General features: G+C 41.2%; 1 protein-coding gene across 5 annotated transcripts in view; it reads left to right on the forward strand.

The window, feature by feature from the left end:
* TASOR2 (transcription activation suppressor family member 2) overlaps positions 1-14,745 on the forward strand; it is a 99,592-nt gene extending 84,847 nt beyond the window's left edge. For all 5 annotated transcript variants that reach the window (XM_089676889.1, XM_089676892.1, XM_089676893.1 and 2 more), the window contains 6 exons: positions 1,646-1,771; positions 4,585-4,738; positions 5,114-5,219; positions 6,569-6,750; positions 11,774-11,888; positions 13,760-14,745. In XM_089676889.1, coding sequence (XP_089533015.1) covers positions 1,646-1,771; positions 4,585-4,738; positions 5,114-5,219; positions 6,569-6,750; positions 11,774-11,888; positions 13,760-13,766 — 690 coding nt within the window. In that variant the 3' untranslated portion in view covers positions 13,767-14,745. The remainder of the gene's footprint in view (positions 1-1,645; positions 1,772-4,584; positions 4,739-5,113; positions 5,220-6,568; positions 6,751-11,773; positions 11,889-13,759) is intronic.
* The last annotated feature ends 8,408 nt before the right edge of the window (positions 14,746-23,153 follow it).

A 23,153-nucleotide genomic window follows, 5' to 3' on the forward strand; every position in this document is an offset into this window, starting at 1 on the left:
CTGGAGGTTTCTCCCCTGTCACCATTTTTCTCTTGGTGTCAGGAAAACTTATCAGAAGTGACTTATGCTGATAGCATAGGAACAAAGCGGCAGACAGAAATGACATTTAGTGCTCTTAGTTGAGACAAGTACACATTATAGAGGATATTCTTTGTTTGTATTTCATGTCTTCGGTTTACAACCACTTAAAGTTTAGTAGGGAAATGCATGACCCCTCTTAGCTTTTTACTGTTGTCTGTTTTCCTGCCACAGATTTCCCTTGACTTATCTAGTAAGCCCCTAAAACAGAGGAAGAATCTTTCCAATCGAACAACAGATAGCCATAAAGCCTGACAGTGATTCTAAGCCTTCCCCACTGTATTCCTCCTCCCCCCAAAAAAGTTCTGCTTTACCCTTATAAATTCCTTTTTATGGTACGTCTAATGCACATACCACCTGAATCAAGAATGTGGTAGGTAGAGAGTCATACCAGGTATTGTCCACCTCAGGTCATTTAAAACTGAGTTATATACATTTTTTATTGCTTATTTTCTATGATGAAAATGTGTTGTTTCACAGCTCTCCTTACTTGCCTTGGCAGATGCTTTCATACTGTTGTGAATGTTATAGCACAGTAGTATTGAATTAAAATTCATGGAGGTCCGATTAGTAAAAGTTTCTTCCAGTAGAATCACTTGTTTGTCCAATGGATCCTTCACATCACAGCCCCCTCTCCTCTTATATCACAATCTCATTCTTACATCAGTGTCCTCAGTCCACCCCGCATAGCACAATCTCCCCTTCATTCACAGACGTGTCCCCAACCCCCTACACTACAGTAATGTCTTCCTCTGCCCCGCTTCACAACACACACACACACTCTCACTCTCTCTCCCCCCCCCCCCTTTGCAACCCCCCTCCCCAAAGTAGTTCTCTCTGCCCCTTCAATAACCCCCCCCCCACATACAGTAGTTTACTCTACCCCTTTAAATTCCCCCTTCTTTTCCCCACACTAGAGCTCTCCCTAGTTCACATCAAGCATCCCCCACTCCCCTATCCTTCAGAGCCAGGCCCTCTGCCCCCCTACACAGAGCAGGAGGCAGGAAAGCGCAAGAAGCACCATAGCACTGGATGGAGGATGGAAGCAAGAACTGCTGACGTTAACTTTGAATATTAACAAGTTGGTGATTGGTTGCTGGGACCCTGAGCATTTGGTCCTGGTGCAGGAGGAGGGCACAGGTGCAGTGGTCAGCCCCACTGCTGGCAGCCTGTAAAAGTCTGAGAGTCAGACAGCTGCTGCGTCTGGGCGGTGCACTTATGGTACCTATGATTAAGTATGCGCCCAGGGATGAATGTCCTGAACACAGACTGCTTGCATTCTGGGCATTCGTCCCTGGGCGCATACTGCTCTAAGTGTAAGTACTGCTAAGTGCACAATCTAGCCACAGCAGCGGTTAGCTTCTCATGGTTTGACAGGCGACGGGGCTGGACAGTGGACCGCATGCTCTTAAACGCCAGAGCCTCATGCATCGGGGCTAAATACCAGGTGTGCTTGGGGCCATAAATTAGATATTAACAAGGCATTCAGTGTGCAAGAGGCCTATCATTTTGTAAAAACAATAATGTAATCACGGACCATAACAGGTTTTCATTGCTTCTTTTACAGTCGTTACTAATAAAAGATGGCTACACTCCGATTGAACCACAGGACTTCTGTGAGAATGAGCAAGAAAAACCTAATAAACTTCTGGTTATTCTAAGGAATGAAAATGTATCTTCACAGATTCACAAGGTAGACTTTTAAACATTACATTTGTTTTCCATCCTTTTTTTTTTTTTTAACAATTTGTTCATTCAAAATGTTGTTTTTTCTTTATGAAATGGAGGTAAGAAGTGATGTGCTGTTGCTTTCTTAGAGTTTTGCTTGTGCTGTTTTTTTGTTTGTCAACTTAAAACTCTGCTAGTAGACTTGCAAAAAAAACAATGTGTTGTAGCTTTGTGTTGGTAGATGATTAGCAGTTTGTACCCTCTCATTTTTATCCTTTAGTAATGCGAGAAGCCTGTGAAAAAAAATCTGCTTTTACAAACTGTGCATAAATGGCTAATGATTCATATACACTGTACTGAACAATGTATTAACAGGTCAAACCAGTTTGTCTTGAGTTGTAATATTTTGACACATGCAAGAAAAGCTTGGCAAAAATAACCATGAACATCTTTGTACACTGCTCAAAAAAATTTAAGGAACACTTTTTAATCAGAGTATAACATCAAGTCAATTAAACTCCTGGGATATTGGTCTGGTCCATTAAGTAGCAGAGGGGGTTGTTAATCATTTTCAGCTGCTTTGGTGTTAATTAAATTAATAACAGGTGCACTAGATGGACAACAATGAGACTACCCCCAAAACAGGTATGGTTTTACATGTGAAGGCCACTGACATTTTTTTCCTTACTCATCTTTTCTGCCTGTTTTTCACTAGTCTTGCATTTGGCTAGGGCCAGTGTCACTACTGGTAGCATGAAGAAGGTTTGCTGTGTCTCCCAGCACAGTCTGAAGAGCATGGAGGAGATTCCAGGAGACAGTCAGTTACTCTAGGAGAGCTGGACAGGGCCATAGAAGGTCCATTAACCCATCAGCAGGACCGGTATCTGATCCTTTGTGCAAAGAGGAACAGGAAGAGCACTGCCAGAGCCCTTCAAAATGACCTCCAGCAGGCCACTGGTGTGAATGTCTCTGACCAATCAGAAACCGACTTCTAGAGGGTGGCCTGAGAGCTTGACATCCTCTAGTGGGCCCTGTGCTCACTGCCTGGCACCATAGAGCTTGATTGGCATTTGTCATTGAACACCAGAATTGGCAGGTCCGCCAATGACACCCTGTGCTTTTCACAGATGAGAGCAGGTTCACTCTGAGCACATGTGACAGACGTGAAAGGGTCTGGAGAAGCCATGGAGAACGATATACTGCCTGTAACATGTTCTACATGACCTTTTGGTGGTGGGTCATTGATGGTCTAGGGAGGCATATCCATGGAGGGACGCACAGACCTCTACATGCTAGACAATGGCACCCTGACTGCTATTAGGTATCAGGATGAAATCCTTGCACCCATTGTCAGACCCTACGCTGGTGCAGTGGGTCCTGGGTACCTGCTGGTGCACAACAATGCCCGGCCTCATGTGGTGAGAGTATGCAGGCAGTTCCTGGAGGATGAAGGCATTGATACCATTGAATGGTCCCCACACTCTCCTGACCTAAATCCAATAGAACACCTCTGGGATATCATGTTTCCATCCATCCCACGCTGCCAGGTTGCACCTCAGACCTGTCCAGGGGCTTAGTGAAGCCCTGGTCCAGATCTGGGAAGAAATACCCCAGGACACCATCCGTGGTCTCATTAGGAGCATTCCCCAACATTGTCAGGCATGCATACAACCACTTGGGGGGCCATACAAACTACTGAGCACCATTTTGAGTTGTTGCAATGAAATTTCAGCAAAATGGACTAGCCTGTTGCATAATTTTTTCACTTTGATTTTTGGGGTGTCTTTGATGGAAATTAAAACTATCAACCAACAGAGGACTGAATTCAAATCATTATAGATATCCAGCATGATTTTTTCCCCCATTGAGATCTGATATGTTTTCAAAGGGTTCCTTTAATTTTTTTGAGCAGTGTATATCAGGCATTGTTAAAATGTAAATATAAGACAAGAAAAAGTGGGGGTGCACCAGTCTTGTGTATTATCACAAGTACCATTTATTAGTAGAAACAAATTTCCATATACTCACAAAAGGTGAAAAGCTTCAGACACAAGGAAACAATCCAGTGCAGATTCTTAACTTCGTCAGCGAGTAACATTTCACTCATGCCCTTCCTCCTGCCCTTTCACCACAAGGATTCGCTACAGAGTGGTCTGCACCTGGTTTTCTGCATTCTCTCTGTGGAAACTCTTATCCTATTCTACACCCTACTCTGTGAATACTACTCGGGGGAGTACCCTCACACGTAGCATAGCTACGCTTTGGGACATTTGTAGCGTGTTTGCCACGTCGCAGAACACGCATCTTCTAGCTGTATTTGGTGTGCCATTATTAATGGCGCAGCAAACATGATGCGTGTTTTTCAGTGCGTTTCTGAAACGTACAGCAAAACACGCGTTTCCTGTGCACTTTGCTGAAAATGGAAAGTAGGAATGTGGCCTTGCAGGTAAGTCGAAATCCTTTTCTTTTTTTTCTTATTTTAGACTTGTTTAGCTATTCTGAAGACAAGTAACTGCACACAAATAATATTTTGGCAACAACTGTATGACTGGTAGGTCTAAAAAAAAAACAAATCTCATAAACAATTGGTTATCCTTTTAGTATAAGGAATTGCACTGCGATTTATATTTGTATCTCAGCTGACCTTACCATAATGTTCAGTCCTTCACTAAGCCACCCACAACTGAACTGTGTATGTGGGTTGGGTTAAAAAAAAAAGATAAACCTTATGGTGACAGGATCATGTCCTTTTGAATTAGTATTAGTATATACATAAATCTTAAATTGTTGAGGTGTATTAAATGAATGATGTTTGATTTGTGTGTATTGTTTCTCTAGATTCCATGCTTGCTGCAGCTGAGGCTTCTCCCAAACGTTAAGTTTGCTGGTGTGGACGCTCCAGAAGATCTGTCAGAATCGATGTACCAGGAGCTTCTTCAAACTGGTGGATTTGTTGTTTCTGATAGAGCTGTACTGGAAAATATAACCATAGGTTAGCATTTATCAATTCTGTTTATATTTTTTTTTTTTGTATCTTTTGTGCTGTATTTTTGTTGACTGACTGTCCACTACTATTAATGCAGTTAATGAGATGAGAGGGTAATCAGCTACCCACCCTGAATAAAAGTGTGAAATGCCAAGCCATCAGTTGCAGGGAATGCCACTTAATGGTCAAAGAATATTTGATTGGTTTGCCCCAGCGGAGGTACCCCATACTCTGTGTCCCAACTCTGCAAGCAGTACTACCCATCACTTTACATTACTGTATTGCATAACTGCTGATTTTGAGAATATATAGCATATAGTATGTTCTGCCAAATGAATTAACAGCAAATGTTTTGTTTTTCATTGATTTATCTCTGTGTAGGTAAGCTAAAAGAAGTTCTGACAATACTGGAGAAGATGAGTCGAACTTCAGCTTGGAAATGGCTCATTCATTATGGGGAGTACAGGAAACTTAAGGAAGATAAAAGGTATCCTTATGTTTAACCTTTTTGCTGCCAGAGCTTGTATACATGTTAAAATGCACATTTTAGGCCTTAAGATTAGCTAATACCCCCAAACAGTCTGTATTTTCTGAAAGTAGTCACCATGGATAATAAAGTAGTGGTGATAGTTCAAATTTTTAGTTCAAAGCTTTCTTTGATTGGATGAGGTGGAGTTTTTGATGTCACCAGACCATATCTTTCTTGTGTAATCAGAGAACACTTTGCATTGATTGAGAAATTGCAGTGTTCTGGATGACGCCAGTGCCAAGTGAGCAACCTCCTGTGTTCATTAGGCAGCAGGACAGCTGCTTGGCATGAGACGCAAGACGTCAGCAACAGTAGATGTAGTAGCAGTGCCAGCTACAGTGATTGCCAGCTCCCACAGGTATGGATACAGGTAAATGCTTCCATTGGTGCAAGCTGGAAAAAATATCTGTCTGGAATTCAGATCTAAAATTGCTTGGACCCTTGGCAGCAAATGGTATACATTATTGCCTATTGGCAACTCTATAAAAGTACTACAGGTCATCAGTTAAAAGTTAACAATAATGTCCCTCTGGTGTGTGCAGCGATATGTATTGTGGAACACCATTTTTATATGTAGGCACCCCTGACACCTGCATTTATGGTACTGTGGGGGGAGGGATGTTAAGCGCTTGGGAGCAACTTAAATTTTCATTGCTGCTGGTATTTTGTGCGATGGGTTGCACAGATCATGCTCCGTTAGCTTCTACCCAGGCCACAGCAGCCAGTAAAGTTGACATCCAAAACCGAAGGTAAAGTAATAGTCGCTGCATCACTTCCATATGAAAGCTGACAGCTTGTAATGTTTAATTGCAATTTGAGTCCTAGCACTGGATTTCATTTTTGTTCCAGTCTATTGGTAATTTTAATGTAGGAAGACAGAAGATGCAAATGGTAATTCACCAATCAAAATGTGTGTGTAAACAATTGTAAAAGACTGATGAACTTACTGAATGACTGTATGGAAGCATAAATTATATACGTGGTTAAAAAAATATTCAATCCAGTGAAGATACTGGTAGTGCACAAAAAAAAAAACTAGATATTTTAAGTAAAAGATAAGAACGTTCCCTTTCAAAGCTCCCTTCGTACTGGTGGGGAGGAGCTCCACCTGTAATAGAATTGTTGCTAGCAGTGTTTTGACATGTACCTGTCTGTACAGCTTGGCAGCAGTTTTTTTTTTTCTAATTATTGTTATTACTATTGTTCTTATTATTATTACTCAGGATTTATATAGCGCCAACAGTTACATTTTTTTCCCTTTTTATTGCAATGACTGAACTGTGTGTGTATGTCATTTCTCACAACAGAGCAGAGTCTGCATCTCGGATTAAGATTCCTTTGCTTCAGTCTTACCAGCAATCAAACATCATTGAAATCCTGCCTTATCATCGGTGTGACTCAAGGTCTAAAGACCTCTCGAGTGATCTCGAATGTCTGTTGAGCCTCCAGAGTCAGCATATCCGTTCAAGACTTGCAGTCTGTTTGACAGGTATTATTGCTAGGCTTTAAATGTAATACTGTAATGTAATATTTGCCAAGCTTCCATTTTAAAGTGTCAAAATTGTTTAGTAAAATGCTTGATGCAGCATGATCAAACCCTGAAGCTTACTAATAGGTAAGCTAAATTTGAAGAATTATCATTAAAATACACAAAGGAGCATAGCCTTTCTGTAAAGCGCCCTTGGATTTCAGCTTTTCAGCAATATCTTAGTAGACCCTGGTAGCCTTCTGTTTTTTGCTGGTTATCCATAGCTTAGTGTTCTGGGAACACCTTATCCCAAGACTCTTTATCATAGACCCTCTGCAGGTTAATTATGCATGCATCTGAACTCTTAATGATTTTGTCAATCCTTAACCACTTCCCGTCCAGCGACGTAATGGTACTTTGCTGGACTTTTGGTGGTTATACGAGTGATGCCTGCCGCTGCACTGGGACTGTATTTTTTAGAGCCGGTGGTCGGCTCTCTTGTAATATCATTCAAAGCGGCTTTCCACCCACTGTATTACTATAACGAGCAGCGGGAGGGGACATTCCGCCTCTCTCTCAGGCTCTCCTGTCCCATCGGGAGCCTCGAGAGACCAGCCGGCACATGCTGGCTAGCTGAACGAAGCCGTAATCGGCTTTGATCGGCTCTCCGTTAAAGCATTCAGAAACACTGATCTGAAGTGCAGAGAAGGGATTTGGGTCCTTATGGACCCCAGATCTTTCCCTAAAGTTTATCTGTCACATGCATATTGCTGTCAACAGGATGTTTACATTTCTTGTGACAGCAATAACCGTGATCAAAAAATAATTACAGTGTAAAAATAAAAAAAATATATTAAAGCACCCCATGCGCTCGCTCAAATATAAAGTGGTAACCTGTAAAGGCTTTTAAAGCTTCGCCTATGGATAGTAAAATTTACATTGTCACCATTGTATGGCATGCGCAATTTTAAAGCCTGATATGTTTGGTATCTATTTACTTGGTGTAACATCATCTTTTGTATTTTACAAAAAAAGGTTTATGTTTGTGGTGTTTTTTTTTTTGTGTTTTTTCGTTTTTAGAAATAAAATTCAAAAAAGCTTATTTTTTCCCATAAAATGCATTTGAAAAACCACTCCACAAATACCATGTGACATAAAAAATTTCAAACCCCACCAATTTATGCTCTAGGGCCTCTGCTTTAAAAATATATATATAATGTTTGGAGGTTCTAAGTAATTTTTTTTTGCAAACCCCCCCCCCCCCCCCCAAATAAACAAAGTGTTACATGTGAACAAAAAGTCTGAAAGTAGTTATTCTATCACTATTTCAGCCAACAGAAAAAGCATTACACACCAAAATATGTAGCAAGGAGATCTAGGGAATGGAGGTTGCACAGTTCACCCATGGTTTTCACCCTGAAAGCCTATATGTGTTTACATGAAAAACAACCCTCCCAGAAAGACACAATATTTCACTGTACGATGAAAAACTTAAATTCGAAAGAGAGCCAGCCATGTGAACCACACATCACGCTGAAAAAATATAATGAAACAAAATGTGCAGCACTTCAATACAGAAATTAATAACTGATGAACAAGTGTCACATTATGTACAACCAATTATGATTCAACTGTATATACATAAATAAAAAGCATATATGTGCAGTGCTTTTCCCCAAACCAGGTCCAGTTTGTGTTATATTTTTATGTGAATCAACTACAACAAAGTCCCAAACCCATTCTTTCAGTAAATTGCAATATGTTCTTTCTTCTTCAAAAGGAAACCTCCACTTTCCAACAAGTAGCCACACCTCCACTCAGGTATAATTACTAAACGTTTACCCTCATTTATTGATCTCTTACCCACTGAGGGTAAGCATTAAGTTATTATACATGAATGGAGGTGGTCAATGGTTGGAAGGTGGAGGTTTCCTTTTCAGACATCAGTGAATGAGGGTAAGCGTTTCGTTATTACACACCAGTGGAGGTGGTCATGTGTTGGAAGGTGCAGGTTTCCTTTTAAAGAAGAGAGGCTCAAATATTGCAATTTACTGCAATAATGGGTTTAGGACTTTGTTGTGGTTGATTCACATAAAAATGTAACACTAACTGGACTTAGTTTGGGACTTTAGTTGATTTGTATAAATATAACACAAAAGTGGATTTAATGGTTGCACATATTTGCCTTTTATTTTTATTTATGTATACTTAGTTGGATCATAATTGGTTTACATGATTTGACATGTATTCACCAGAGTGGTTAATTTCTGTACTGGAGCACTGCTCATTTTGTCTTCACCATATACCTTTGAATATTTATCCTTTGTTACCTCACTATTATCCACCAAAGTCCTATACTCACTATTCCACTCTCCTCCTGATACTGAAAACTCTCCCAGCCAGTCCTCCACTCTTTCTGTTTTGATGAATATTAAATGGCCTCTTCATAGGATTGAATTAGATGGGGTTTTTTTTTTTCTCCTAGTTAATTTTAGGTATACAGGAATTCAGAACCTGTGAGGTTATAATGCTACATACAGGAGGATGGGATTCCAGCAAACAAAACTGTGGACCAGTCCAAGATATCCCCTCCTTCTCCCAGCTTGTCTTAGTTTTACTAGTGCTGTAGGAGGATGGATCTCTTTTCTCTGCTGACCTTTTTGCTAGCTACCCTTTTTTCTTCAAGTCCAGATACCTGATATATTGTTGCTTAACTATCTGTATTGGCCTTTCATCAGCCTGATTTTAGAGTGCTGTTGCAAGGCTATGTGACCTTCATGCACTGGCCTCTGCATTGTAGAACTTTAGACCTGTGTGTACTGGTAAATGTTAGCTGTGGATCTCTTTCTGGACCAGAGCCATGGCATTGCTTTAGTGTGACCCTGACGCTAAAAACATATTTTAGAAGTAGGCTGTGCAGGCCAGAGCACCAGGAGCTACCTAGTTACTAGCACCGCTGGGCATTATTCGTCTATCCCACTTTCCATCAGTCTTATCACGGAAGGGATTAAGGCTGCGAAGTCCACTTGGTCTGCATGCCCTTCAAGGGCTCTCTTTGGAACTTCTCTAAATGTCCTCATCAAGGATGTCACCAGTGGCAGCAATACCCATATTTCTCAGCAAAGGAAACCTAGGTTTCAGTCTGGGCAGACAGATTCCGCAATGGAGGCCAGGAAAAGTCTTTTTTGTTGCTCTTAGGCCTCCGCTTCACAAGGCAAATGTAAATCTGGCACCCAGTCCACCTGCAGATCCTGGACTTTCATGTCCCCCAAACCATCACATAAATTTCCTTCAGCATAAGAGCGAACACCCACATGTATGTCTGTTAGTCTTTGTGGGCACTTGGACAACCTGCATCTCAGATTCTTGGGTGCGGGAGGTGGTTTCCAAGGGCTTCAAGTTAGAGTTTAGCTCCCAGCCCCCACCCTGGTTCATTGCATCCAACCTGCCTGTGTCACTGTGAATATTAGCAGATCTGCATACAGCCCTTCTGGGTATTTGGCTAGAGCAGGGCATCATTGCCTTAGTCCCTGTGGTAAAATTGTTCTAGGGGTTCTACTCCAACCTGTTCACTGTTCCAAATCTTAAGAATGTATTTGTCCCTTCTTTGAATTTCAGGGCCCTAAATGTCTTCATTCAGGCTTAGAAATTCTGTATTGAATCCACCAGATCTGTTATAGCCTTCTTTCATCCAGGTCTCTATGGACATCAAGGCCATTCAGCACGGAGTTGCCACCTGTGCTAGCCTTAACCACCTCCGGCCCACCATATAGTAATATGACGGACGCTGACAGCTCGAGAGGAGAGCCGGTAATCGGCATTCCGCAGAGGGGACATGTACACTGATCATCACCCATCAATGCCAATCAGTGCCGCCTAACAGGGCCAGTCAGTGCCATATTTCAGTGATGCCTGTCAATGCCCATCAGTGCCTCCTCATCAGTGTCCATCAGTGCAGCCTATCAGTGCCCATCACTGCAGCCTCATTAGCGCACATCAGTGAAGGAGAAAAATCACTTATTTACAAAATTTTATAACAAAAACTAAGAAAAAACGTTTTGTTTTTTTTCAAAATTTTCAGTGGTTTTTGGTTTAAGAAAAAATAACCCAGTGGTGATTAAATACCACCAAAATAAAGCTCTATCTGTCACAAAAAAATGATAAAAATTTCATATGGGTACAGTGTTGCATGACTACGCAATTGTCGTTCAAAGTGCAACAGTGCTGAAAGCTGGAAATTGGCCTGGGCAGGAAGGGGGTATAAGTGCCCTGTAGGCTAATGGCTAATGTACTCTCAGGACATCCCTATTATCCGTTGTGCAGACAACCTCCTACTAAGGGAGCCTTTTTGGTGAACATTGTCCTGACCATCCTTACAATGCAGAGCTTCAACTGGGCCCTGAACCTTCAGAAGTCGGTGCTGAAACCAACTCTTTGATTGGAATGTCTGGGTCTAATTCTAGACATGGCTGAAGCCAGATAGAAGAAAAGTCAAACACTCTGTTCTGAGATTTGCACTTTTCAATCCAGGAGTGCCACAGGACTGAAGAGGGATACAGGTCCTATTCCTTTCTTCTCTTGGTGTTTCTTTTACCAAAAACCAAGGCATGTTGGAAGCAGAAAGGAATATCCTGGGCTGGTCCACAGTTTTACAAGTATCCAATCCTAGGTTGCATTAATTGAACAAAAGTCTCTGCATTCCTGTTTCCCTCAATGGACTCCAAGAAATTAATTTTCATGGGAAGTACAAAAATCACATTTTTCTACACATGCAGAAAAAGTGAAAGGAGACATTTGCATCGCCCCTGCCCAGCTCCCACTGAGCCTTATAGTGAGGATCTCACAAAAGCATAGACTGGTGTAAATATTTCAATGTACATAGCCTAGCCACAGAATAATTTGTCATTTTTTTGATGCAGCCATTGTATGTGGCTGGTAAGTAATGGACCTGTGAAAAGAAATAGAACGAAAATGAAAGGTGTTAGAATGTGTTTGATTTGGATTGCTAACAGCATTAATACAGCATTGTCCTTTCTACATGCAGTAATGCCATGCACAGAAGCTGAGGAGTTTGAAAAGAATGGAATTCTTGTGTATGATGTCGACACTTTCATCAGAAGAATCCAGAAAGTAGACATACAGCTTCAGCCTTCTTTTTGGTGAGTATAGATTAGATTACAAAAATATGCTGTAACTACTGTATGCATCAGTTCTGGTGGATTGTAAAGCGAGGGTTCAACCCCAACAATAAGTTTGTAGTAAGGCAGTGTTCAAAATTAAAATATTTAACCAGCACTGCACAATGTGGACATTGAATGTACCAGATGAATAGTGTAACATGCTAGCATTTAATGCATATGGGTTACAGCCAGTGAGAAATCACATTTTGTAAAGACGTAATGAAATCTCTCTCATGTGATGTGTGATTGCAGAACAATGTAGTGTGCATAGTTTATTTTCTTGCAGTTAAAATGCATTTTTAGCAGACCGTCCCATTGACCACAGTTAATATTGAAAATATGCACATTCCTGACCTTTCAGAAATAGTCAGCCAGTTTTATATACACAACTGGCTATATAACGAATCTACAGGTTTCCACACATGCTTCACACATCTTTATGAGCTCTTTAAGAGGCTGTCGGCCATTACTGTAGAGGGCATTGTAATTGGAAGTGATGGAGTGGTGAACCTTGATATTGCTAGTAAGTATCAGAATGTAAATATTGGAGCACCTGACATTCTGTTTAGATACATTTTAGTAGACACCTAAATAAACCATAGTATTTTAGCAATAAACTGACGGGTGATCTATAAGGCCTTGGGTGTATCTGTGGTGTACAGTATGTTCCTGTCTACAAAAATGTGCATTTAGCTTGGGGACTCCAGAGAGATGCCGAGGGAGACTTTTCAAAGATGAATTGACAGTCGTTAACTGATGGGTGGAAACTTGTGTCTGTAAGGTTCCTCAATCTTTCTAGAAATGTTTACAAACATGAAAAAGGCGAACATATACAACTGGTCTCATACTGATGGTTTATTATATGCAGCAAGGAGGTTTATTATGCACTGCATCCCACAGTAACCTTGGTAACGGCTGCAAACATTATGCGATGCACCCCTTCCTGTAAAAACAGAAGGCTTTGACAAATACAGAAGAAAGAAAATAGAATCCAGTTTTCATTGTCAGTCAAGGTCTCCTGTTGGTAGAGGGAGATGTGCCATTACAGAGGTAGGCATAGCACATGGAAAACCAAGAGGAAGAGTGTTGCACAGAACTATGATGCTTATTAGAGCTCCAGTAACATAAGTCACATGACCTCTGATGTTTCATTTGTATTGGTGCTTGGACTGACAGTGGTGGGTGGGTGCACTGGAAACCCTTTTTATACTTACATATGTAAACAATCCAAATACAGCCAGAATTATAAATAGATAAAAGGACAGTAGTCATTACAAGAGTCTTTCAATGACTATACTACTTTTCCTGATATTGTATGTGAAATAATATTTATGGCTTGGATTAAGACGGGAATAGCAATAATTCAAAATAGCCATGGCATTATTTATAGATATACATATTATATATTTTATAATATAAAAATAAACTTGCTATTCCTTTTCATTTGCACCTGCTGTACTTTATTGTGGTTGTTTTCTGTAGTTTGTTTTTATATACAGGTATTATTTTAATGTTGCTTTTATGTCACTCTCATGTATATGCAATTATAAATGGGGCTCTGTTATGTGCAGCACATTGGCTAACCATCACTAGGCATGAAATGTGTCAGTGGATGTGTAACAGTCGTGTTGTTGGGTGCTGCCATGAAAACTTAGAGTATTGGAATGTTGTGCAGTAGCTTCATTGATTTGATCTTGGTACACAGTCTGCAAATATCCTTCCATGTAACAATGGCACTTGGTTTGTATTGTTATGTGCACAATATAGTGTATAAACTCTTACTCATTATTCTCTGTACAATACATGAATGTATGCTTGTTAGTTCAGTTTACATTTTTTTTATTTTTCAGGTCGTGATGCATTGGGGGGATTATTGGGAATACACATAGGAATACAAGACTTTTTTTATCAGTATAATTTTTGTACATAAATATAGAAGCAAGGAAAACAGAAATGCACTTGATCATCTGCTTCAGCGGAAAGAGGAAACTGTTTGAGACGGTGGAGTCCACTCCTAGGACCTGTGCAGTAAAGTTTGCTTATTTTACATGTGAATGTTTGTTTTTTCTGCTCACGTTTCATTTTAATTCAGTGTACAAAAGTGTTTGAAAGAAGCACTGCTGCCAATTACATTCCAGTTGTCACTTTTTCCATAGGAAAGGAAGAATGTGGGGTTGGTTAGTATGGTAAGCAAATCACCTTTCAGACCATTTCATGGATGGCATTTTCTGTTTCCTGACACTGAGAATCTGGCACTTTGTTCTCATTTCTTCCGTATTTCAAAACCGAACAGTCCATCTTGGCCACTGCTGAAAAGCAGCAATACTTATATATTTTTTTTTTTTAACGTTTTTTTTTTTTAATATGTAAATTAAGTGTTTAGATGAATCCTGATAGCAAAATCTTTTGCAGGAAGCTATTTATACATAGTCAAAATATTTCTTTATGTACATCGCAATTTAAATATCTATATTTTTGTTTTTTTTTGTATGTTCTGTAAATTATTATATGCACAACATTAAGATATTCTGGCTTAAAGCTGATAGTATGTTATAAATCAAACCTTGTACAATATTATGTATTGGTATATTTATCCTAATCTTATTTTGTTTCCTACCAGTAAGTTGCAGTGTGTTTAAGTAGATGTTGTAAATAAGTGCACAGGGAAGGATTATTTCTGATACTTTTTTCTATAAAACCTGTACAGTGAATGCAATAGAATTACTTTACTGACCTGTTTGGAAGTCTTTGTAAACAATTTTATAAATAAAGCTTGCTGAGATAAATGTTGAAAGGCGAAGCTTACGCATTCATTAAAATTTTAGAGTGTTTTTAACAGCTGGAGTGTGTGTCATTCTCTTAACACTCAATTCTCCTTTTATTGAAATTATATAATAAAAGGGCTAAAGGAGAGACCAACATTTTGAATGGGAGTTGCAAGTGAGGCCGATTTTGTTATCGCTTATTTTTATGTTTAGATTCTTTTAACTATCCACTTTAAAAAAAAAATTAAAAAAAGCAACAGATACAAGCAAAATGATTTTTTTCAGCTGGAGGATGCTGCAAGATAAAGGAGCCACCCAGAAACAGGAGACCTGGGGCAGCAGCTTAAACTGGAACATAGGCAAGGATTAAAAAAAAAAATAAAGAAGCTGTATACTCAGTAAGTGAATAAATCAGCTGCTGAATGTGCTTTAAAAAGCCTATTATTTATTTATTTCAGTCACTTATATAGCGCCATCAATTTACGCAGCGCTTTACATATATATTGTACATTCACATCAGTCCCTAACCCTCAAGGAGTGTACAATCTAAGGTCCCTAACTAACATTCATACATACACATACTAGGGCCAATTTAGACAGGATCGAATTCACCTACCAGCATGTCTTTGGAGTATGGGAGGAAACTGGAGTACCCGGAGGAAACCCACGCAGGCACAGGGAGAACATGCAAACTCCAGGCAGGTGGTGCTGTGGTTGGGATTTGAACCAACGACCCTAGTACTGCCAGGTGGAAGTGCTAACCATTTAGCCACTGTGCTGCCCATAAAAGCTAATAATAGCAAGTGGTGTTCAATAGCCACAACATACACATAAACATACAAAACCGAGTCAAACAATAAAGATGTCCGGACATCATTTAACTGTGTGCATGTATCCCCTGCACGTTGCACCCGCACGCGTATATGACTAAAAATCGCACTACAGGGCGTACATGTACACAAACCCCGGGGCCCATATGCCATCGATGGTTCAAATATTGGTGGTACAGCTGATGAGACTTAGTATCTAGATAATACTCCGAGACAGTAGGAGACCGACCCTAGATCACCAACAGTGTCCACAATAGTGAAGACTACAAGAGTCAAAAAAAAAAGTGGTATCATACAAATAAATAGCAAGCATAGAATACGGTGAGTTATCCCAATCCATCTAGATCAAGGATGGTGCTCACTATGTGGACATAAGTGCAGTCACCTTGATAACATCAACTTGTCCAATATAAGGTGATTCGGCCAACAAAGGAGACAGATTGCCCATTCAGTACAACATTAGATATTGAGGGTAAGGTGAGTGTAAGTACTTCACCAATATAGGTGTAAGGAGCACAATACCTCTGCCTCAATATACATCCGGTGTTGAAGCAGGACCAGTGGTTGTATAAATGTTATTAGGCTCACCATTAGTGCAGATACAGCACAATGCCTCCACCTCAATATCCATCCAATGATAGATCAGGGCTAGTAACTATGTGTGATTAGGCACACTCTTAATGCAGGTGCAGCCAGGGAGCTGTAACAGTCATCCTTCACCTGATCAGGGCTATACAGGTCTATGCAGGTGTGTGCGTAGTTGCCGTCACTGTCCCATGGCTGATCCAATCAGTAAGTACACCATCTTACCAGTCCAACTGTCTCCGTATTGAGGGCTCATGTGATCCAGATCTGCTAATAGAGTGTAAGGCTTTCAAGGCCGTAGTTGGCAGGTCATCTCTCCCTCTGCATGTACTATCGCCATCGCGACTCGGCTTGGGGGCTTAGAGATGTGATGTCACCTGGCGCCTTGTTACATCAACGAGTTTCGCGTACATACAAGCGTAGCTTCATCAGGACTCCTGACGAGTCACACCAAAATGCTTGTCAATCTAGACATGCTCACTCTGCTGTGCGCAAAAGCCCTTTGAATACTAAGGGATCTGCAAAGTCTGAAAAGACGTTCCCTACTCATGAACAAATAGAACCAGCAATTCATGAGGATTGAGGTAATCCTGAAAAGATTTTCACTTCTCTGAGCATCATTGCTGTGTTCTATCCAGTGAAAAAGAATTCGCCAAGTAGTGGACCCTGTCATCACAGTCTTCAAGGATCAGTTCACCTTTGAAATATGTTACATGTTCCAACCTTCCCTCTGACATAGGGAGACTTCTCCCTGTACTATCTGCCAGATTTGAAAACAGCGGGGCCATGTGGGGTTCTGTGAATGAATGCCTACAAGTCCCGGCAGCCTTAGCAGCTGTCATCTTGTAGTTTTCAATGAACTACCACAGCGCTGTGGAGCACCGTGGTAGTTCATTGAAGCTTCCTGTCAGAATATCTGCTTGACCATATATCCTGTACGGCAAGCAGATATTCTGACAGGTCTGCAGGAGACCTGCATGGCATCCGCGATCTACTGGTCGCTGGTGCATTGTTTTATTGGCTCCTTTGGACAAAAATAACAAATGCACATTTTTTTGTAGGTAAAAAAATTTGCCATTTGTTATTTTTGTCCAAAAGGGGAACTTATCCTTTAAGTAAACATCTTACTGTCCCTGTAATAGATGTTCTTTCATTTAGGATTTTGCAGACCTAATGTTTGAGATGCTCTTAAGGGGTCACTTTGCTCTTGCAGGTCAAATCCTGTAACTGGCTATTGCTGCAATATCTGTTTGTCTTAGTCCAATTAGCTGAGGTTTGACAATGGACAATCAACAGGACCAAGTTCTTGAGGAACACTTACCAGCATTGCTTTCTGTCCTACTTTTCTGTGTTGGTCCCTTAGAAAAACTCATGACACAAATTTCCAGATTGGCTCGGGTTTCTGTCCATATGTGTGGAATCTTGTAGCTAAAAGCATAGACAGCTGAAGATGCCTGTAAAAGATCACTCGTCCATATGTCTTTTAGGCCCCTATCACACGTGATCCAATCTGGTGGGGTTTTTTTTATACTAGTATAGGTGTGATCAGCAACTTATAGCGGGACTGCAGTGGTCATTTTGACACTGGGTTGTAATTGCCACTGACATCCCCAGTGACATTAATACAAGTGATCAGTGCTAATAAAAAGCACTGACCCTGTATGAATGACACTAGGCAGGAAGGGGTTAACATCTGAGGTGATCAAAGGGTTAACTATCTTTCTGCTGTGCAATGTAAAACCCACACAAAGCAGAACATCTCCCAAGTAAAACAGCACACCAAGAGATACAAAGCAGCATGTCCATGCTGACAAAAAAAGAGACTTGTGTTGTTTACACGCAGGTCTCTCCCGTCAGCTTTGCCGACAATCCCCGAGTGCTGGCCGGGACATGGTGAATGACATCCCCAGCTGCCAATAGCGGCACACTGGTCTTATTCAGAGGGACATACGTCCATTATTTCTTGTCTACAATATGCCATCACATCTGTAACACCAGCATTCTCAATGGAAGTACACATCAAAGAGGATGGGCTCTATGAAATGTTTATCAAGCATGCTACCTTCTTGCTTTGTGGCCACTTTTCACCTTTGTCAACATGTTACAGTTGTATTAAAAATAATAGCAATGTGTTTAACTGCTTCCCGACTGCCCTACAGCAGATATACTGCTACAGGCCTCAGGGCTGCGCAAAATCATGTATATATACACATGATTTTGTGTTTCTGGGTAAGGGGGGCGCACACACAAGCTACCATTCGCAGCCGCGGCTGTCAATCACCGGATTCCAGCCGGTGATTACTGAGCATCTCCGACGAGGAGGACTGCTTTGTTTACTAACAGTCCTCCTCCCTGTCAGCTGGGGCACACTGCTCTGGATGGCTGTACACAACACAGCCATCCAGAGCACTGTGATTACAGTGAAGCCCACACACACCACCCCCTAGTAAAACACTCCCTGCACACAATTTACCCTTTGATTGCCCCTCATATTAACCCCTTTCTGCCCAGTGCTAATAGTACAGTGTCAGTGCTTTTTTTTTTTTTTTATTGCACTGATCGCTGTATTGGTGTCACTGGGGATCTCAGTGACACCAAGTCAGAATGCCCGCCGCAGTCCCACTGATCGCCACCATTACTAGTAAAGAAAAAAAAAAATTCCAGTATAATATATACCTCCATTTGTAAACATAACTTTCACGCAAACCAATAAATGTACATGTACTGGGATTTTTTTTTTTTTTTTAGCAAAGACGTAACAGAATACACTGGTTTAAATTTATTTATTTTTTTACTGGATATGTTTTATAGGAAAAAGTCAAAATTGTCAATCTTTTTTGTTTATAGCACAAAAAATAAAACCCGCACAGGTGATCAAATACCACTGAAAGAAAGCTCTATTTGTAGGGAAAAAAAATGACATTCATTTCATTTGGGTGCAGTGTTGCATAACCACGCAATTGCCAGTTAAAGTAACGCAGCACCATATTGCCAAAAATGGCCTGGTCAGGAAGGGGGGCAAATCCTCAGGAGGGTAAGTGGTTCACCACTTGAAGACCAGGCCTTTTCTGACACTTTTTTTTACAAATAAAAATCTGTATTTTTTTTCTACAAAAAGTTCCTCAACCCATCAGCAGGACAGGTATACCCTTCTTTCAAGGAGGAATAGGATGAGCACTGCCAGAGCCCTACAAAATGACCTCCAGCAGGCCACTGCTGTTAATGTCTCTGACCAAACAATCAGAAACAGACTTCATGAGGGTTGCCTGAGGGCCTGACGTCCTCTAGTGGGCCCTGAGCTCACTGCCCGGCACCATAGAGCTTGATTGGCATTTGCCATTGAACACCGGAATTGGCAGGTCTGCCACTGGCGCCCTGTGCTTTTCACAGATGACAACAGGTTCACCCTGAGCACATGACAGACGTGAAAGGGTCTGGAGAAGCCGTGGAAAATGTTATGCTGCCTGTAACATCACTCAGCACCGTTTTGGTGGTGGGTCAGTGATGGTCTGGAGAGGCATATCCATAGGACGCACAGACTTCTACAGGCTAGAAAATGGCACCCTAACTGCCGTTAGGTATCGGGATGAAAGCCTTGGACACATTGTCAGACCCTACGCTGGTGCAGTGGGTCCTGGGTTCCTCCTGGTGCACGACAATGCCCAGCCTCATGTGGCGAGAGTATGCAGGCAGTTCCTGGAGGATGGAGAAGTTGATACCTTTGAATGCCCCTCCACACACGCCTGACCTAAATCCAATAGAATACCTCTGGGATATCATGTTTTGGTCCACCTGATGATGCCAGGTTGCACCTTAGACTGTCCAGGAGCTCAGTGATGCCTTGGTCCAGATCTGGGAGGAAATGCCCCAGGTCACCATCCATTGTCTCATTAGGAGCATGCATACAAGCATTTGGGGGCCATACAAACTACCATTTTAACCACTTGCCTACCGGGCACTTAAACCCCCTTCCTGCCCAGGCCAATTTCCATCTTTCAGCACTGTCACACTTTGAATGACAATTGCGCGGTTATGCAACACTGTACCCATATGAAATTTTTATCATTTTGTTGTGACAGATAGAGCTTTATTTTAGTGGTAATTAATCACCTCTGGGTTTTTTATTTTTTCTTAAGCTAAAAACCACTGAAAATTTTTTTTAAAAAATGTTTTTCTTAGTTTTTGTTATAAAAGTTTGTAAATAAGTGATTTTTCTCCTTCACTGATGTGCGCTAATGAGGCTGTAGTGATGGGCACTGGTAGGTGGCACTGATGGGCATTGACAGGCATCACTGATGGGCACTGAAAGGCAGCACTGACTGGCACTGATAGGCGGCACTGACTGGCACTGTTAGGCAGCACTGACAGGCACTGATAGGCAGCACTGATGCACACTGATAGGTGGCACTGATTGGCAGTACTGATAGGTGGCACCTGACTGGCATTGATAGGTGACACTGAAAGGCAGCTCAGATGGGCACTGATATGTGGCATTGATGGGCACTGAAATGTGGCACTGATGGGCATTGGCAGATGGCATGGATGAGCACTTACAGTTGGCACTGACAGGTGGCACTGCTGGGGCTACACAGATCATCTGTGCACATGTCCCCTTCGAGGAATGTCGATTACTGGCTCTCCTCTCAAACTGTCAGTGTGACAGCTCGTGAGGAGAGAAATGCCGATAACCGGCACTTCCCTGTTTACATGCGATCAGCTGTGATTGGACACAGCTGATCACATGACTGAGCTGACATCTTCGGCTCTTTCCGTTGATCGGTGATCCGCTGTGTCCGAGGGAAGTGGATCAGCTGATCATATGACCGAGCTGACATCTTCGGCTCTTTCCGTTGATCGGTGATCCGCTGTGTCCGAGTGAAGGGATCGCCGCGCTGCACGCTCCGGTAGTCGCACATGCGGCTCCCAGAATGACATCATATGACATATGACGTCCTCCCAGAATGAGAGAACCGCCTTGCACCCGTCATTGTACTGTATGGCGGGCGGGAGGCGGTTAAGCTGCTGCAATGAAATTTCAGCAAAATGGATTAGCCTGCTACGTCATTTTTTTCATGGTGTCTTTGAATTCAGTTCTCTGTAGGTTGAAAATTGTAATTTCCATCAAACTATGGTCCATCCTTACGTTCATAACACATAACCCAGTCCATATCAGTATAGATCTCCAGCATGATATTTTTCCCCATTGAGATCTGATGTGTATTCAAAGTGTTCCTTTAATTTTTTTGAGCAGTGTATTATTTTATTCAATCCTACTTACAGTCCCAAAGCAAAATGAGGGCATCCTCTAAAACTGGGTTTAAAGCTTCTGAAAACATTTTGTGTACCAAAATTCTGATTGGAATATATACAAGATGTCCATCTACATATCCTCCTCTACTCTCCACACTGATTTCCAAAGCTCTCCCTGCAACCCTCCCACTATCTGAAGTGCCCGGGTCTAATCTTGGACAAAGCCCAAACCAGAATATTCCTTCTCCATAAAAAGATCTCTCAGATCCAAAATGCATTCCCTTCAAAAATTCCCTTCTGCATGAGGGTTCTGGGCCTAATCGTAGCCTTCATATGAAGACTCGATCCTCTGCCTCATTTCACTCCAGGGAACTTTAAACTTAACATTCTCACACCATGCAACAAACAGATCCACTCTCGGGACTATCCTATGGGTACAGTTGTGTTCAGAACAATAGCAGTCAGACATCACTAACCTGATCAATCACTGTTTTTGGTAGAAATTATATTTCTACATGGCAAATAATTTACTAGCAGGTGTAGTAGAGTAATAGAAATCCAACAGACCCAACAGTCATGACATGCATTCTGTTGATTCTGTGTAATTGAATCACTAATTGAAAGGAGAATGTTCAAAATAATAGCAGTGTGGAGTTCTATTAGTGAGTTCTATTAGTGAGGGAAAAACAGGTGGCAATTATTGCCCTTATTTAAGGAAGGAAGGCAGCAAATGTTGTACATGCTGGTTACAGTGCATTTCTCTCTGAAATTCTGAGGAAAATGGGTCGTTCCAGACATTGTTCAGAAGAACAGCGTACCTTGATTAAAACGTTGATTGGAGAGGAGAAAACATATAAAGAAGTGCAGAAAATGATAGGCTGCTCAGCTAAAATGATCGCAAATGCTTTAAAATGGCAACCAAAGCCAACAATCAGCTCCAGGAAGATCAAAGAAGGTCTAAAGTTCCCTGTGAGTACTGTTACAATTAGAAGACCCCTATGTGAAGCCAAGCTATCTGCAAGAAGCCCCCGCAAAGTCCCACTGTTGAAAAAAAGACGTGCTGAAGAGGTTACAATTTGCAAAAGAGCACATTGACTGGCCTAAAGAGAAATGGTGCAACATTTTGTGGACTGATGAAAGTAAGATTGTTGTTTTTGGGTCTAGTGGCCGGAGACAGTTTGTCAGACGACCCCCAAACACTGAATTCAAGCCACAGTACACTGTGAAGACAGTGAAGCATGGTTGTGCAAGCATCATGATATGGGGATGTTTCTCATACTACGGTGTTGGGCCTATTTATCGCATACCAGGGATCATGGATCAGTTTGAATACATCAGAATACTTGAAGAGGTCATGCTGCCTTATGCTGAAGAGGAAATGCCCTTGAAACAGTGCTTATACAACTAAATATTAAGTGATTCAAAGGAAAGCAAAATCTTCAAATATTTTTTAGTTTATATAGTGAATGTTTGAGTTTGTAAAGAAGAATACAAACACTGCTATTTTTTTGAACAGTCTAATATTCACTTTTCTTCAGTTTTTTTTAGAGGAACAACACAAATTTGATATATTTCTCTTCATGTTTTGATTTGGAATAGAATGTGTAGTGTTCCCAATGCATTTGTGTGTATGGAAATAAAAGCTATTAGAAGGATTTTGAGCTTTATTCACTGCTATTATTTTGAACACAACTGTATATCCAGCCAGATAATACTCTACTTGGCAAGCTGGACCTTCAACCCTACGCTGGAGTCAAGACAGTCATTCCTTCTCATGCCCTTGACGTTTTTGACAATAGAAACCATCTTTCTGA

This window comes from Staurois parvus, unplaced genomic scaffold (genome assembly GCF_062004578.1).
Source record: "Staurois parvus isolate SC_StPar_1 unplaced genomic scaffold, SC_StPar_1.0 ptg000175l, whole genome shotgun sequence".
NCBI classification, from domain to species: Eukaryota; Metazoa; Chordata; class Amphibia; order Anura; family Ranidae; genus Staurois; species Staurois parvus.